The 16297-nt window shown below is 57.0% G+C and overlaps 2 protein-coding genes across 10 annotated transcripts; one reads left to right on the top strand and one right to left on the bottom strand.

Annotated features, from left to right (window-relative positions):
- Positions 1 to 30: 30 nt before the first annotated feature.
- Positions 31 to 2139, top strand: GABARAPL2 (GABA type A receptor associated protein like 2). Its single transcript, XM_053270666.1, has 4 exons — positions 31 to 204; positions 312 to 367; positions 584 to 756; positions 1930 to 2139. Exons 1-4 carry the CDS (start codon positions 171 to 173, stop codon positions 2018 to 2020), a joined length of 354 nt encoding a protein of 117 aa, XP_053126641.1. The 5' UTR covers positions 31 to 170; the 3' UTR covers positions 2021 to 2139.
- ADAT1 (adenosine deaminase tRNA specific 1) lies at positions 1712 to 15637 on the bottom strand. Of its 9 annotated transcripts, none has more exons than XM_053270655.1 (10): positions 15333 to 15637; positions 13930 to 14094; positions 12954 to 13019; positions 12735 to 12789; positions 12155 to 12285; positions 10916 to 11393; positions 10050 to 10195; positions 9515 to 9614; positions 7055 to 7141; positions 5661 to 6490 (listed from the first exon to the last, which is right to left on the bottom strand). In XM_053270655.1, exons 2-10 carry the CDS (start codon positions 14084 to 14086, stop codon positions 6160 to 6162), a joined length of 1551 nt encoding a protein of 516 aa, XP_053126630.1. In that variant the 5' UTR covers positions 14087 to 14094; positions 15333 to 15637; the 3' UTR covers positions 5661 to 6159. The 9 variants fall into 9 exon arrangements, with proteins under 9 accessions (XP_053126635.1, XP_053126637.1, XP_053126633.1 ...); XM_053270657.1 differs by lacking the exon at positions 15333 to 15637 and adding an exon at positions 14975 to 15207; XM_053270656.1 differs by lacking the exon at positions 15333 to 15637 and adding an exon at positions 14756 to 14963.
- Positions 15638 to 16297: the final 660 nt, after the last annotated feature.

The following is a 16297-nucleotide window of genomic DNA, read 5'->3' as shown; positions in this document are numbered from 1 at the left end:
TTGCCGGGAGACCCGCTGGCCGGAAGTCCCGCCTTTCCGGCGGTCGCCCAGGCACTCCGAGCCGGAAGTCCCTCCCGTTGTGCCGTAGTGCGGGGGGGGGGCGCCGCTGTTGTTGTTGCCGCCGCTGACCCCGCCCGCTCGCCCGCCCGAGCCGAGCCCCGCCGGCCGCCATGAAGTGGATGTTCAAGGAGGATCACGCGCTCGGTGAGGCCGCGGGAGGGGGGTGGGAGTGGCCTAAGCAGCGGGGGGCCGGGGGGGCCGGCTGGCTCGCCCGCTGACGCCCCCCTTTTCCTCTCCCCCCCCCCCCGCAGAGCACCGCTGCGTGGAGTCCGCCAAGATCCGCGCCAAGTACCCGGACCGCGTCCCGGTGAGTGAGCGAGTGAGTGAGTCAGCGCCCCCCGCGCGGAGGGGAGCGAGCCGGGGGGGGAGGAGGAGGGGGCCCCGCGGCCTGCCTCGCCGCCCCTCCCACCCCATCCTCTCTCTGGGCGGCCTGGCGGGGGGGGCTCCTCTGGCCCCCTCTAGCTGCGGGGGGGGTCTGGCTCTGGCTCTGAGGCCGCCCCTTTGCCTGCCCCGCGCTGAGCAGGTGATCGTGGAGAAGGTCTCCGGCTCCCAGATCGTGGACATCGACAAGAGGAAGTACCTGGTTCCCTCCGACATCACTGTGGCCCAGTTCATGTGGATCATCCGGAAGAGGATCCAGCTGCCCTCCGAGAAGGCCATCTTCCTCTTCGTAGACAAGACCGTCCCCCAGTCCAGGTATGTGCGCCCGCAGGAGCTGTGCCGCAGGGCCCCCCGTGGGGTTCGTCTCTGCACTGGCTGGGCGGAGGAGCAGCTCCCCTCGGAAGGGCTGCTGTTTGTTTCTCTCAGCAAGGGATGCAGCCTCCTCCTTTTTCCAGCTTCGCCTTAGAGAGCCGCCTTTAGAATTGGGCCCTTGATGATGGTACTACTATGACGTCTCTGTATAGACTCTTGTCACAGTAGCCAGTCCTCTAATGTAGGAAAACTGTAGTAGAGAGTAGCGGGTGCCATCGAGGCCGTGTCGACTCCTGGTGCCCACAGAGCCCTGTGGTTGTCTTTGGTAGAATACAGGAGGGGTTGCCCATTGCTTCCTCCCATGTAGTAGGAGACGATGCCTTTCAGCATCTTCCTATATCGCTGCTGCCCAGTAGGTGTACCGGCAGGGATTCACACTGGCAACCTTCTGCTTGTCCAGCATTTCCTCGCTGCAAAAACTATATTCACCCCATATTGCAGTGGAGTGGCTGAGAGCCAGTGGCTCCCTCGGGAGTTCATAGCAGAGCCGAGATCTGAACTGGGGGTCTCCTGGCTTGTAGCTCATTTGTTTTGCGCTCTGCTGTGTCAGCTCTCTTGCCAAATCTATCATAGCTCCTGGGCCATTTTTACATATTTATTTATTAAATTTGTAAACCACCTCAAACTTGTCTCTGGGTAGCTTACAACAAACAAATTAAAAATTGACCTTAAAACAGTTTAAAACCAGTTCTATCTCAGATATTTTCCCCCTCATAGTTCTTTACTTATAAAGAAAAGTAGCTTTTAACTCCATTGTGCTTGGGAATTGATTTAACTTTAAGAGCTTTATACATGTGGATTTAAGGTGTTTAGTGTGATTTTAACTAAGCTGTTAAGATTTATTTCAAAATTTGGATTTTTAGTTTCATTAAAAAAAAAACAAAAAACCACACATCAGTTATTCATGACTTGCTCAAAATTCAAGACATCTTGATGAAAGCATTAACCTTGGTAACATGCATGTGTGTAACAGCAGAGATTTGACTGGAAACCCAGCACTTGGTTTGTTCTCAAGATTCTTCAGCAGCGAGCCAGCATCTTGGGGTGGGGCACTGCAGTTGTGTTGCTCAGTTCCTCGGCCGCTTTCTCACGGCTGGCTTGTCTTGCTTCTTCCAGCCTGACTATGGGGCAGCTGTACGAAAAGGAGAAGGATGAGGATGGCTTCTTGTATGTAGCCTACAGTGGCGAGAACACGTTTGGGGTCTGACGGAAGCTTCTGTCCACCACATCATGTAAATAGCCTCTTGTTTGTGATTGTGACCCTGAGGCATACCCCTGCATCTGTCACTGCATTGACTTAATATATGGATAGATTTTGGTTTATTAGCCTGGTAATTTATAAGAATTTTATTTCCCTGTTGCGCGTTGTACTCATAGCTGTAAATTCCATAAGCTCATTCTTCTGGGACACCTCTAATGGCATTGTTCAAATACTGAAGCAAAGTAGTCAAGCGACTAAAATGAAGGTGGGTGGGATTTTGAAATGTATGTCTGACTAATTATTAATTACAGTTTCATAGTAATGGGAGCTTCTAGGTTATTCTAAACAGTCTCAAGCTGCTGATTTGTTGATCTTGGCTAAAGCATTCCTCTGGATGAAGTTTTCTAGAGGAAGCCCCAATTAAAATTCCTCACAAATATTTCACCATTCCTTCAGCTTCTCTTTCTAATGAGTACTAGGTGGAAGCTAAGCTTGCTGTGAGTAATGCTTCCTAGCACTCTTTGCCAGTCAATGCGACTCCTAAAGGGGGTAAGCAGTGAAGCAGCCCCACCTGCAGATGGTGGCAAATGATCCACTGCTCAGGAAGACGGGGAAGAGCTCTGAGAGGATCTCCCCAACCCGTCTTAGTCTACAGCTACTAAATTTCCTTACGAGCCTTTCACAAAAGACTTAGGCTACGAGCATCTCCTTGCTCCCTGGACTATTGGCACCTTCAACGAATTCTGTAAGAGTGACACGCCTGTTATGCCAGTTCTTCCTTGGCAAGGCTTGTTCTTTGGTCCATTTTACTGTAACCATATTTTTCTAGCTCTTGGCTGCCAGCGCTGTAACTTCTTGGATTCTTCCTCCCTGTAACCTTTTTTAAAAATTGGTGCTCTGTTGCTGATCTTCTAATTCTGTGATGCTGTTATATTATAAACTCTCAGTGCTTTCACATTTGAGTTTTAAAGGCTGACAGGTAAAGGCTACCCTAACCAGTGACTTGTTAGTGTATAAATCTCTCCAAGTCACAGGCCTCCAGAACCACTACCTGAAAGCAACAGCCTACATGTGGGCATTTCTCCTATGTATGCAACAGAAACAGGCAAAATCATTTATCCTTGTGGCTTCCCTGTCTTCCTGCAGCAGCTCAAGGTAACCCTGAAAAATAGAAAAACCTTAGAAGGATCAAAGGCCAAAAAGGTATCTCACCCCTTGCCCATGTAGGACCAGTAGTATGCAATTTGAGCAGAGAGAGTCTGTTCTAATGTCTCTCAGTAATATTGTGCAAGTGGCACACAGATCTTAGTAACTCCTCCCTCTTTAAGGGAGGGGCTTTGCAGCAGCTGCCCTAGAATTTGGTATAAACTATTTCTCCAAACTGAAGCTATTGCTACCTATTACCACCAATAACATGGGGCAGGTAAATTGTGTTCTATTACACAATTTGGATATGTGAAGTGGTTTGAAGAACAGCAGGTTCACTCAGTAGCCTTTCTGAAGAGTTTCACATAGTTATGCAAAACAGATGTCATATAACCATTCAGAAGCAGAATACTTCATTTAGGAGCCCACCCAACTCAGGACAGGAGATCTGGAGCAGATCATCAGAGGCCTTTGGCTGGAGTCTTCTGTATGGTCAAGGCCCAGCTTCCACTGGGTGACTATACTACATCACACACCATTTACCGCACCTTTACCCCCATGCCCTGCACCAGTTTTATGTCTAACTGCAACCAAGCACATCTTAAAAGATGGCAAGAGAACTAGTTTTATCAGCTTGTGAATAATTAACGAAGCAGCCCCCGCCACGCATGACAGGCTGGTCTGATCACATGGCTTCCTACATGTTTTCTACAGGCAAGCAGGAAGAGCCCCAGAGAGTTTACTAGCCCTGTGATTTTGCATCCTCTGTCCAAAAGGCTCCCAGAGAGGGGTGGCTCACCTGGGAACAGAGACACACCACAGCAGGCAACCATCCTTATGTCCCTGTGGACAGTGCTCTCCCTCCTAGGGCAGCAAGAGCCACCTTCCCCTCAGGGTCCCCCCAACCCTTCTTACAGATCATAAGAGATGCAGGGCTGGACAAACAAAGAGGCACATAACACCGGTGCCTAACGACAGATGCTCCTACTACCATCATTTGGTCTCCATTCAGTGTTACAAAGGATCTTGAGATTACAGCCTGTCAGAACCAAGTGTGGTGCAGCTACAATTTCAGGCTGAATTACCAGGTCGTGAGGAAGAGTAGTTCCACTTTATGCCACAGACCTCACACCTCACCTGGAGTCTTGTGTCCCATTCTGGGCAACATACATTACTAGTCAGATTTGGAGGGGGACAATACCCATGGTCAGAAGTCTGGAAAACAAGCCCTCTGGAGGAAGTGTTGAAGGAACTGGATGTATTTGGCCTGGAAAAGAGAAGACTAAAGGCAGGGGTGGGATAGGACACTACTCTTCAAATACTTGAAGGCTGTTGCACAGAAGAGGGGACGGGGTATGTCTCTGGGCTAGATCTAGTGGTCTTATGTTACAAGGGAGTCAAATTTGATTGAGCACTAGAAAAAAATGTCTTAACAGGGAGCAGTGTGATGGACCTGGTAGGGTAGGCTCTCCCGGACTAGAGTTCTCTAAGTAGAGGCTGGATCCACTGGGGATGCTCTAGTTTTGAATCTCTTGCACTGAGCAGAGAGTAGGACGGTGGCCATAAAGGCCCCCCTAACCAGGGTCCAACAGATAAACTGCCCATGATGTTTAAGGCAGTTTGAACTCTATATTGTACTGTAACAATTACAGTATTCTCTGAAACAGAGTAAAAAGGGACCCCAACAGAGAGCAAAATTCAGTTACTGCTCCAGGAAAGCCTAGTCTGGACTAGCAGAGTAACTCCCAAATGGTCCTGCTCAGACCACGCCTGCTTGCTCTTAGAGTTGTGCTTGCTGCAGTTTCTGTGCTCTGAGGCAGGCTGGACCCTTCACCTGACGCTTCTGCTTCAACCATTGCGCCTCCTCACTCAATAGCAGCAATAACATCATACCTAAATCAAGCAGATGAAGAACATCACGTCACTTCCAGTCTGTCCACTAGCCAAATGCGGACAGCCAGATATACTGAAAGGTTTTAGAAACATAACATCTAAGGAGTACCTTCTTAAAATGTGTATACAATAAACATGGCTTGTACTGAGTAACAGAATTACTGAATCCTCACATAAAGAAATCAAATGTGCATGTCCCTGCTTTTGTCTGGTTGCCTTTTATTAGTAAACGGATTCACAAGTAGCCAGCTCAGCTTTACTCAATTTGGTGACAGGCAGCCTGATAAAACATGAAAGGAATCACACCCAAGTTGCACAAGGAAGACAGAGGGGACACCACAATCCTGCAGTGTCGAGTTCTGGCTTTTCTGGCCCTGTGCCCCTGCGTCCACTTCCACACTGCAGCCCACCATTTGGGATGGCGGGGGAAGAGGCAGCATCCAACAGAAGGAGAAGGCAGGCATGCTGCCCATTCTGCTGCCCTGGCAGGGTTTAGGTCTGTCCCTTTGTCAAGACGTGGAGGACTGAACCTCGAGGCCCAGCAGGTCCGATGGGATGCCCACCCTGCTGCACAAGGATCCCAGCCTGGGGCAGCCAAGTGCGGCTGCTCCCCTTCCTCACGTGAAGAGCAGGTAGTCCCGGCTGTTCCTCACCCAGGGGCCAAAGGCCTGGCTCCGCAGCGCCTCCCAGGCCTCTTGGTAAGCGGCAGCTGCTTCCTTGTACCCCCAGTAAGTCTGCAGGCCTTTAGCTCTGAGGAAGGAGGCGGCGGAAGAGAGAGGCATGGGCCGACCAGGGCCTCCCAGCGGGCCTTGCCCAACCCCTTTAGCTCAGGCCTCGCTGGACAAAGCAGCCCACTCCCACCCGGTGCCTTGCGGCCAGGGGCTGGGAGAAGCCCTCACTGGACTGAGAAGGCAGCCAGACTGCTGGCGGAGGCGCTGTGGAAGGCCCACCCCAGTGTGGATGGAGCCCAGCCATGGGAGCTGCCGGAGCCCTAGACTGGCCTCCAGTGTATTCTGGGCAGAGGGTCCCCGGCCATCTTTGAAAGGCTGTGAGGCAGCCGGGGCTTGAACCCCAAGTCAGCAGCTGCTGCTTCCCCCCCCCCCCGGTCACTGGCTGACACATGCTGGGTGCAGCCCTGCCCCCAAAGCCCCCTTCACCCTCCCTGACACTCCGAGTCTGCCCTGAGGTGGGCAAACGATGCCCAAGAAGCAGGGCTGGGGGAGGGAGCCCCAACAGCAGCCAGGAGGTCTGTGGAAAGCAGGGCGGGGGGGGGGGGCGGCGGAGGTGGTGGTGGCCAGTGGCAACCTCAAGGGCGGCTCCCCCATGCTGTGACCCGAGTCCACCTTCCTCAGCAGTTCATGCTCGAGTTTCATCCAAATGCCCGGCAGGCAGGCAGGCAGGCAAGCGACCTGAATGCAGCATGAGCAGACCCTCAACCTGCCCAAAGGGAGAGACGGCCACTGCTGATCAGAACCAGCTGCCTAATCCTGAGCTCCTGCCCCAGAGACACAGACAGGGAATGGGCCAAGGACAAGCAGCTGTGGCAGGAAATTGCAGATCCAAAGGAAGCCTGGGGCGGGGGGGGGGTGTGTTACACAAGGCGCACGTGGCCAGCATTCCCTTGGGACTCAGGCCAAGCCAGACTTCTCCCAAGGCTAGCTGTCCAGGGCCGGCATATCCCTCCCTCCGCAAGAAGCCATTCCTGAGCAGAGCACCGCCAGCCACTGTTGTGCAGCAGGGTTGAGCCTTGAGAGCATGAAGGAGCCAGACCAGCACGAAGCACCGGAGAATTCGGCTTGGCCAGGGTTGTGGGCACCTGAAGATGCCAGGCTGAACCCAGAACCTTCTGCGGGCAGAGCAAAGGCTCACTCCCATGACTGCTGCGAGGGAGACAGGGCAAAGTCGAGGTCCCCTCCGATGCCCCGTCAGTCAGGTCCGCCACAAGAGGGCCTGGGTCTCAGACTGTGCCCAGCAGTGACAGATAGATGGGGAAATCCTCACCTGAGAGTCGCTGGCAAATTCTCCTGGGGAATCCTGGCCACTAGTTTCAGGAACGCATGGAAGAGCTCCACCTTGCAGAGCCGAGACCTGTGGCCACAGGAAGAGACCCAATTCTGAACAGAAGCCCCACTGCAGAAGGGGAGGAAGGCAACAGCCTGCAAGGTGGGGCTCTGGCGAGCTTCCATGGGGTCCTTTCCCCAAGAGGAAAATCACGTCAGCGATCCCAAACAGCCGGTCTCCAAAGCAGACGGGTGCAGCTGGCAGGCTGCAGAGAATCTAGCAAGTCTCAAGGTTTCAAAAGGAAAAAGGCTCCATCACAAATGGCACGGAGGCGGCATCAGTGCCCAGCAGCAGCCAGCAGTCCTGTCACCACTGGAAGCCATGTATGAGTCTAATCCAGGGCTACACAACTTTAGCCATCCCCACAGTAGCTGGGGGTGATGGGAGTTGTAGTCTAGCAACAGCTGGAGGCCCAAAGTTGTGCACCTCTAATCATTTTTAGGTATGATTTTTAATAGTTGCCAGTGCAACCTCCAGTGGCAATGAGTTCCATAGCTACCCAAGGGTTGCAAGGCACACTTGCTTTCATATCTTAAACTCACTGTGTGTCAACTGCAGCAGATGGCCCCAAGCTGGTGTTTTGAGGTTCACCAGACAATTTTGATTGTAAAAGTTGGGGTTTTTTCTTACATTTATGTCCCACCTTTTCCTCCAAGGAGCTCAGAGCAGTGTACATGGTTATTTTTGTCCTCACAACTACCCTGTGAGGTAGGTTAGGCTGAGAGATAGTTGCCAGCTAACCTTTCCCCACTAACTTTCCCCGAAGCTATAAAACCTCAGATGTTCAGACCCCTTTTGTCGAGTGAAGAAGCACTCCCATCTCCTCGTGGCCACGTTATTCCCACTCCTTTGCGAACCTTCTCCAATGCTGCTCTGCTACTCGGACCTGAACAGCCCTTCCTCACCTGGATGGCTCCACAGACCGACAGGGACTTCCCGCTGCTCTGGCTGCACCACTGAGGTGGCTTTTCAGGCAGCTGCCTACTCGGGCCAAGAAGTCTCCCTGGGGTGATGGCAGCCATTCTGGCCCGGCCGGTGTGTGTGCAGGGCTCAGAGGGCTGCTGCTTGGTCTTGCGGGTTATTTATCTTCCAGATGCACATCCTGCCTTCCCCCGCCGAGGCCTCCAAGGGGCTCCCAGACCCTTGGGCTTCTGCCCTCCACCTCAGATGCCTGGCGGCTACCGCCGGCCCAGGGGCCTCTGCCTCAGAAGCAGCTGCCCTCGGGAAGGGGGCTCCTGCCAGCACTTCTTCCCGCAGAAAGTGGCTGGCTTGATGGCCGCCAGGAGAGGAGAGGCTGGAGGGAGCTGCCCACCTCCCCTGCCAAGGGCAATTGCTTTCGGTTTCCTGTGCAACACAGACACCGTCATGCTGCCCGGTGGGTGGCTGTCCTCGAGGGCCCCGTTAGGCTGTTCCTGCCCTGGAGCAGGGTGTACAAAACAGCACTCCCTCGCTATGCCAGCCAGCCGGAAGACTGTTTTCACTGGAGGCCTGCAGTCGGGTTTCTCTCCTCCCTCCACAAAGAGTCTTTGTTTCTGGGAGGTTGTAAAGGGATCCTCAGCAGCGCCAGTGCCAGCACCTGAGCTGCTAGCCCAGCTCCCAGCTGCCCGGAGAGCAGCGCAGGCATCAAGGCTGCCATTGTTGGCCAGGCGGTGGCATCAGCCTGCAGAGAGGAAGTGTCCGGCACAGCCCAAGCCGAGCCAGAGGCGGCTGAGACAAGGCCAGGCGGCCGACCTGCCCTCACTGCACTGCACTGCACACAAGGAACCCCCGAGAGAAAAGGCAGGCCTGCCGTCAAGCAAGCCAGGGCACCCGCGGGCCACTCGTTCAGAAGCCCGGGTTGGAGAATGGAGACAAAGCGCCACTGCAGAGACATCAGCAGCATTCCTGCTTAGCGAGGGGAGCCAGCAGCCACATTTCTTCTCCAACAGTCAGAGACCTTGTATGCAGTGGGCTGCCGAAAGCTCTCGAGTCAATCTGGGGCCACATGCAGAAATGCCAATCAGCCCCCCTTGGGCTCTTTGGTCCCAGAACGCCCCTCCCAGCAGGGCTTTCCAAGAAGCGTGTGTGTGAGAAGCATCCCATTCAAGGCTAGCACAGAGAGGTAGTCCCCCAGCAACCCTCAGGAGGGGCAGAGTTTGAATCGACCTCTGTGGCAAAGCCAGGCCAACCAAGGGACCTGGAAGCAGACTGCGGGGCCAGCAACGAGCCTCTTCTCTGGGCTGAAATGAAGCTGCTCCTGGTGTTGTGCGCACACACAGACTGGGGGTGTCTCTCTCTCTCAGCACCCCACCCGCTGGGACCACTGGGACCCCCAGAGGCCAAGAGAGGCTAGGCAAGAGCCCATTAGGAGCAGCCCAGAAGCTGCGGTCCCAAGGAGATGCAGCCACGGCCCTCACTCACCTGGACTTCGGGCTCCCAAGTGCTCTCTGGGTGGTCCCTTGCCTGAATCCGTGTGCCGTGACATCAAGCGGGTGCTCCGGAACCGCACTCCACCCAATTGCTGGAAAACAGGGCGGGAGGGAGGAGTTGGCCTGGGCAGGCAGCCCCCCGCGCTCCTCCACGGCCACAGTGGCTTTTGCGCCCACCGCCCAGCTGGCCAGGGATCTCCTGCTCTGCCCTTTACAACCCCTGGAGCCTGCAGTGCCCTCCCCCACGGTGCCACCTCCAGCCCAGAAACTGATGCCTTGGCCAGGACTTTTGCTCCGTCCCTGACTGAAGCAGCAGCCAGGGCCCCGCATGCCTGGCTTTGCGCAAATCCATCCTGGCTTCTCCTTTGTCCACGCTCAGATTGTAAGCTGCTCAGGTCAGAGCCCTGTGTGATATCATCCTGCAAAGTGCCAGTTCCCAAGGCAAGCGGACAACAGATCGCACATGCAGCCCTCCCTCCGGCTCAAGCAAGATGCCCACCTGTGCCCTCGGTGGCCCTGGCACTCACCTGCACCACACGGCCCAACTTTCCCTTGGCTCAGAGCACAGCTGGTCTCCACGGTGTGGCGGCTGTGCCTAAAACACAGCTGAGACTGCAGGATTTTTATCTCCTGGACCCGGAAACCGTCTGGTAAACGCAGAACGTGCCGGCACCTGTGGGGTGGAGAGCAAGGGACAACCTCCATGGAGCAGCACAACCAGTCAATCCTGAAGGGAGGAAGAGGCTCTCCTCACTGCAGTCCAGAAGGCACTGCAACAGACTGACCCTTTTCCAAATCCACCCAGCTCCAGCAGCCTAAAGTCCTTCCCAAAGTATTGCCAAGGCAGCAGTGGCATGGGGCAAGCCAAGAGGTGGCCCTGGGTGCAGCATTCGGCACCCTGGAGACCAGAGTTTTCTCTTTGCAGTTAGCCAATTCCCAGCCCTGGATATGGGAGCAGCCAGGCAATGCCCGATGAAAACTCAGAAGACCAAAGGGAGCTGAGCAGGGGTGGGTGAGCCTAAGCAGTGGGCCCACGGAGTCGCCTCTTCTTTGTTTTGGATGAGAGGAACCGAGCAGAGGTCGGTGGTGGTTTGCAGGAAGACTCATTCTGGACAAGGGGAAGCCCTGTGGAGGCGACAGCACATCCTCGGGAGTCCCGCCCGGCTGCACTCCAAAGGCCTTCCTGACACCATCTACGGCAAGCAGCCAAGCTGTGAGCACGTACACACACACAGAGCACGCATTTATAACCAGCTGCACTCTTGCAGTCCCGAAGGTTTCCTTGTTTGCTCACAAAGCAGGCTCCAAAAGCCCTCTCGGCCCAAGGGGGTGCCAGCTCCCAGCTCAGATGTTGAGGGGGCTCCCCACAAGGCAAGCAGCAGGGTCCACTCACCTTGCTACAAGGGCCCGCTGCATGGCCTCCTGGCTGTAGGGACAGTGGCCCACCACCACAGCCACCAGGTAGACGGGCCGCTCCAGGAAGTGCATCAGGAGGGCCCCCTGACAGCCCAGCACATTCCAGCGCGCCAGCTTGTCACTGCAAGACATGGAGGCCGTCCGGGCCCCACGGCCTGGCTTGGTCCGCAGAAGGCCCACAGTGTGGTACGCACAGCCTGGCTGCAGGGGGTCGCTTGCCTCTCCCGGGGCACACTTGGCCCCAGTCCGATGGACGTCCACCCCTTGGGCTCCTGGGAGCTCAGCACCACCCACTTTCCTTCTCTTGGGCCAGGGGGCAGCGGCTGTCTCTGCAGCTCCCCGTTTGGCCCCCTGCAGCCAGCAGCTGCCAGTGTCCCTGGGTGCCTCCATGGGGCTCAGTGGCTGACAAGGCTGGGCCTCCACTTCTGTTACTGGGATAATGGAGGCATCTCCACCTAGAAGGAATAGGAAGTGGGAAGTTCAGAGGGAGGAACTCTCCCTGCTGGAGGAAGACCCTGCCTAGGAAGGAAACATCTGCCTTTAAGGGTGTGCACCCAGGAGCAGCCTTGGGATTGCTCCCCCCCCACCACTTCCAGAAAGGGGAGATGGCAGCACCTCCCCTGCCTCAGCCGAATCAACTCCAGACGCTCCCCGCAGCCACCCTCTCCCTGAAGGGGCAGCCCCAGGAATGCACAGCCGCTTGGGAGGCCTTGCCCCACCAAACAGCAGCTCTGCTGAGAGAGATTATAGGGGAGCACCCAAAGTGGCAGCAGGGCCATCTTGGAGGCATTGTACATACACCTGCACACACACCCTGCTATCACCACGGACCAGAACGGGCCTCCAGCCTCCCATGGAGAAGTTATCCTGCAATGCATCCCACTCACAAGTCAGAGGGAGGCTCTGACTCACGCTGCTGGTTCTGACGTGTAGAGCCATTTCTCCTTTCAAGGGGCTCAGGCACATGCGCGCACACACTCGTCCTGTAGTGTCCACCCACTGACTCTTCCCATGACGCTGGGAGAGGGGGAGGCTCAAAGTGTAAGCCTGGCACAGGGCCACCCCGGGAATTGTGTGGCCTTCCCAAGTGCTTTCCAGTCTGCCAACTCATCCAGGTCCCAGGCACTTCTGGAGATTCTTTCCTGGGGAGGGGTCTACGGGTGCCCAGGGCACCCTGCCGCTACGAAGGAACCCCTTGAGGGCTGGCACAACTCACAGGGGGTGTGGCTGGAGAAGAAAACAAAGCTGACGTGTGGCTTGAGGATCCACTTCCCGTTCTCAGTTCCTGGGCAGAAAATGCTGGGCTCCTCTTGGGCAGCTGCCAGCTGCAGCTGATGAAGGAGGTACCTGGCGGACAAGAAGATGGCTGCCTAGCAAGACGCAGCAGCAGCAGCATGGAGCTCCTCTCCCCTCTAGAGCCCCCGAGCGAACCTCGGACAGTCCCTGGGCCTCCCTCCCTGAGGGGCGGAGACGCACCACCTCTACTCCCCTGGAGAAAGCACATGTTTCATTCTCCATGAGAGAGAGAGAGAGAGCGGCGGCGGCGGCTAACTAGAGGGCGCCCCTGGCAGGGAGCCTTCCTGGGCCTGCAGGAGCTCTGGATCCCAACACGGTTCAAGCAAGGAGTTGCCCTCGAAGGAAACACCTTGGTTTCTCCCAAGGAAACAAGGGAGAAGGGCGCCCCTCCACCCTCAGCCACAATCTTGGCTGCCCACCCCGGAACCAGAGATCTGTTCCAAGCCCTGCAGAGCTGCATCCTCCGCACCCCACATATCCTTCCTTTGTGCCTCTCTCACCTCTGGAAGCTCCTCTTGGCCAGCACTTCCGCGTGGCTGTCGTTGAGAGCATCTCCTGCAGCAGCAGCACCAAAAGCAAGTCAGCCCGGTTTGGTCCCTATCCAGGAGGGAGCCGAGTACCCAAGCAGCAGCTCCAGCTCTGCTCTGACAGGCCAAGACGGGAGGGATGGGGGAGGGAGCCCACGGGGCAAACACGGGCTGTTCAGAAGCAGTGCTCACCAGTCTTCCTCATTTCGGATTCTCCAATGCACTTTGTTCCCGTCCCCATGGCAACGACTTCTTTAACTGTTGAAAAAGAAACTCACATTTCCAAGAAGAAATGGGCAAGGGATGGGCAAGCTGCAAGCCTGTTGCACGGGGGAGGAGGTAGTCAGCCTTGGGTCCCGTCCTCCCCGCCAGAGGCACAACTTAGAAGCAGCACAGCCAGCCCCTGGACCGCCTCTGCTTCCCCTTGGAAGGAGTGGCTGGCACAAGACACAGCTGGGCAGCGCACGTGCTGCTTCCCACAACCCACGGCACCAGGAGCCAGAGGCCTGGTCCCCCCCATTGCACACAAGAGCGACAGTTGGCTGGATCTCCTGTGCAGCTCGGCTAAAAGCACATGTTGTGTTTTCGGCCTCTGTCAAAAGCACCCTCATATCTGGGGACCCCAGAGGAACTGGAGGCAGGCAACACGGCTTCACTCTTGGCTTCCCAGTGCACTCCGCACCCCTGCCTCTGAATCATTCTCTTTTTTGGTGAGTTGTTCCAAATCCCACCACTGTAAGTCAACTTGAGTGGCTTTCCACAGGAAAAGAGAACATTCACGCTTTAATCAATACAACAGCCCAGCTCGGTTTCTCTCTGCAACCCTAGAACACGAACACACACACACACACACTCGGGTTTCCCTCCCAAGCACCCAGCCCTGGCCAGGATCAGACACAGGGATGGATGCCCCAGTACAGTGCAGGTGCCACCTTCCATGGCCCAAGCAGCACCAAGCAGGGAGGAACAGGATCAAAGCTGCTGAGCAGGGCAGAAGGCAGCAGGCTTGCCAGTGACATCCCACCATGTTGCTATCAAGACACAAGGAATTTCAGCAAGTGGCAGCCCCCGCAGATTTAGTCAATGTAGAGAAAAACACCAGCTGTGGCTTCCTTAGGGAGGCCCACTTTACAACTTGCTCCCCTCCTCAGATAACTGGCCCCCTCACCTTGCCGGCAGCCTTCCCCACACGGGGCCTCTCTCTCCACTTTCAGCACAGCTGCCAGTAGAGTCCACTCGCGACCAGAAGCCGGTTTTCCTTGCTTAGGAAGCCAAGTGTCGTAATGGCTATAACACAGCGCAGCCACCTCATCAGCCGTCCACATTGTGGGGTCTGAGTAACCAGAAGAGGGAACACCTCTGAGCATCCTTCCCTACCCGTCAAAGCAACCCTGCCACCCCACAGAGCACACACCCCACCCCACACTCTTCTGCAAGCCTTGCCCCCGCCTAGTGCTGCAAGGGCTGATGCAGAAGTGAGGATTCACCAGGAAGGTCTGCCAAGTCAGACCACAGGTCCATCTGGCTCAGTATTGTCTACACAGACTGGCAGCGGCTTCTCTCTCAGCCCTCTTTTGGAGATGCTGCGGGGGGGACGGAACATGGGACTTGGAGCCTTCTGCTCTTCCCAGAGCGGCCCCATCATCCCCGGAGGGGAATCTCTTCCAGGGCTCACACTCCTAGTCTCCCATTCATATCCCACCAGGGCAGACCCTGCTTAGCTAAGGGGACAAGTCAATGACTCAAACTCAGAACCCACAACAAGTGCACATGGCATGAAGAAGGGGACTGCAAGGCAGGCAGGCAGGCAGGCAAGACGTCAGAGAAGGGCCCTTCAAGAGCCTCTTCGGACTGTTCAAAGGGCCCAGCAAGAAGAGCCTAGGAGTGGAGACCCGCCCACGGCTGGACGGAGCCTGTGCCCGCCGTCGGCTTGGAAGAAGCCCCACTTTGCCCAGCGGAACTTGTGGCCCATTAAGGGAGCCCCGGACGACAACCTTTGCTCCCAGAGAGCCGCTACTCCGTATTACTCCCGGCCTGAAATGATGTCGCATTGAAGGCAGCCAGCTGGTGGGACCTGAGGAGGCCGGAGCGGAGCCTCAGGCAAGGGCCAGGAACCGCTCCGTGCCCCGAGGCCACGTCTGGGGATACTCGCAGCGGGAACCCCAAGGCGGCGGCGAAGGCGGCACCACCACCGGGGGCTCCTTCCCACGCACCCGGCTGCCTGTCCAGCCGGCGCCAGCCAGCAGCGACCTGAGGAGGCGGCGGCGGCAGCAGGCGAGGCAGCGGCAGCGGCAGCGCCACCTGGCGGGGGAGAAGCGCAGAGGCGGCCCGCCGGGCTCTCGGCACAACCGCCTGGTGAACGCGGGGGAGGCCCGGCCAGCCGACGGAGGCCGCGAAGGGGCAACGCGCAGCGACCAGCCTGGGCGGGCGCCTGAGGGGCCGACGACTCGGGCAGGGGGCGCTCCTGTTGCCGCCGCCGCCAGAGGCTAACCCGGGTCCCGCCAGAGGAGAGGGAGCGGGGGGGGAGCAGCAGGCGGGGCGCCCCGCAGTCGCCTTCCGATTAGGCCGCACCTTTCCCGGGCTCGAAACGCGCCGAAAGAAAAGCCGCTCTTCGAGGGGCGGGAGGGGGCCACGCAGCTCCCCTGGGGCGCGAGAGCCGCCGCCGCCGCCGCCGCGCTCTGGCCCCACTCCCCTCCCCCGTGACGGGGACACTCTGGACGCGCTCAGGGGCACTGTGTGGCCCAGGCGGGGCCCCCAGTCCAACAAGCGGCACTTCCGGCTCCTCGGTCCGCTTTGGGGCGGGCCCTGACGGCGTTCAAATGCGAGCCGGAAGTGAAGACCGCTCCGTGAGGAAGCCCCTAGATCTGAGAAAGCACTAGAGCGACCGCCCCTTAGCTAGCGGCGCGCGCTTCCTGCCCTCCCTGCAGCCGCAGATTTCCCCATTGTGGCCGGCGCAACCCTCCCGCCTGACCTATAGCAGAAGGGCGTCTAGTTGCCTGCCTTCGGGCCTGCCAGGCCTCCTGCTGCGCCTCACTCCACCCCGGGCAAGCAAGAGGCCTGCACGGCCCAGCAGGCCTTTCAGCGGAGTGAGCCAGGGAGGTCCCTGCACAGGTGGAGGGGTGGGGAGCAGCTGGAGAGCTCCGGGGGCGGCAGGATGCGATCCCACCCCAGCCGGCACAGCAACGTCCTGGTGTGCAAGAGGGGCAGATGCTGGCCGGCCTCTCTTGGACGCAGGCAGGAGAGCCCTCCAGAAGCCAGGCTATTTCCGTGGCAAGCTGCAGAAAGGCCAGTGAAGCAGCAGGCCTGAGAACTGAGGAAGGATTAATGAGGGGCCAAGCAGAGAACAAACCAATCCAGGATTTTCACTCGAGGCACAAATGACCAGGCTCAACCTATCCTACTTTGGACACATTATGCGAAGAAAACCCAGCTCTCTCTCCAGGCCATAATGCTGGGAAACACTGAAGGCAAGAGAAGAGGACGACCAGCAGCAAGGTGGACGGACAGCAATGAAGGCACGACTGAGAGACCTGAAA

This window comes from Hemicordylus capensis, chromosome 9 (assembly GCF_027244095.1).
Source record: "Hemicordylus capensis ecotype Gifberg chromosome 9, rHemCap1.1.pri, whole genome shotgun sequence".
NCBI classification, from domain to species: Eukaryota; Metazoa; Chordata; class Lepidosauria; order Squamata; family Cordylidae; genus Hemicordylus; species Hemicordylus capensis.
Note: the sequence above shows the minus strand (reverse complement) of the source record. Positions and strands in the feature narration are given on the sequence as shown.

Coding starts and splice junctions, on each gene's coding strand:
- GABARAPL2 (XM_053270666.1), top strand. CDS start 171: ATGAAGTGGATGTTCAAGGAGGATCACGCGCTCG. Junction 205..311: donor CAAGGAGGATCACGCGCTCG/GTGAGGCCGCGG, acceptor CCCCCCCCGCAG/AGCACCGCTGCGTGGAGTCC. Junction 368..583: donor AGTACCCGGACCGCGTCCCG/GTGAGTGAGCGA, acceptor CGCGCTGAGCAG/GTGATCGTGGAGAAGGTCTC.
- ADAT1 (XM_053270654.1), bottom strand. CDS start 14,128: ATGCTCAGAGGTGTTCCCTCTTCTGGTTACTCAGACCCCACAATGTGG. Junction 12,790..12,953: donor ATCCGAAATGAGGAAGACTG/GTGAGCACTGCT, acceptor CTGCTGCTGCAG/GAGATGCTCTCAACGACAGC. Junction 9,615..10,049: donor AGTTGGGCCGTGTGGTGCAG/GTGAGTGCCAGG, acceptor CCTGTTTTCCAG/CAATTGGGTGGAGTGCGGTT.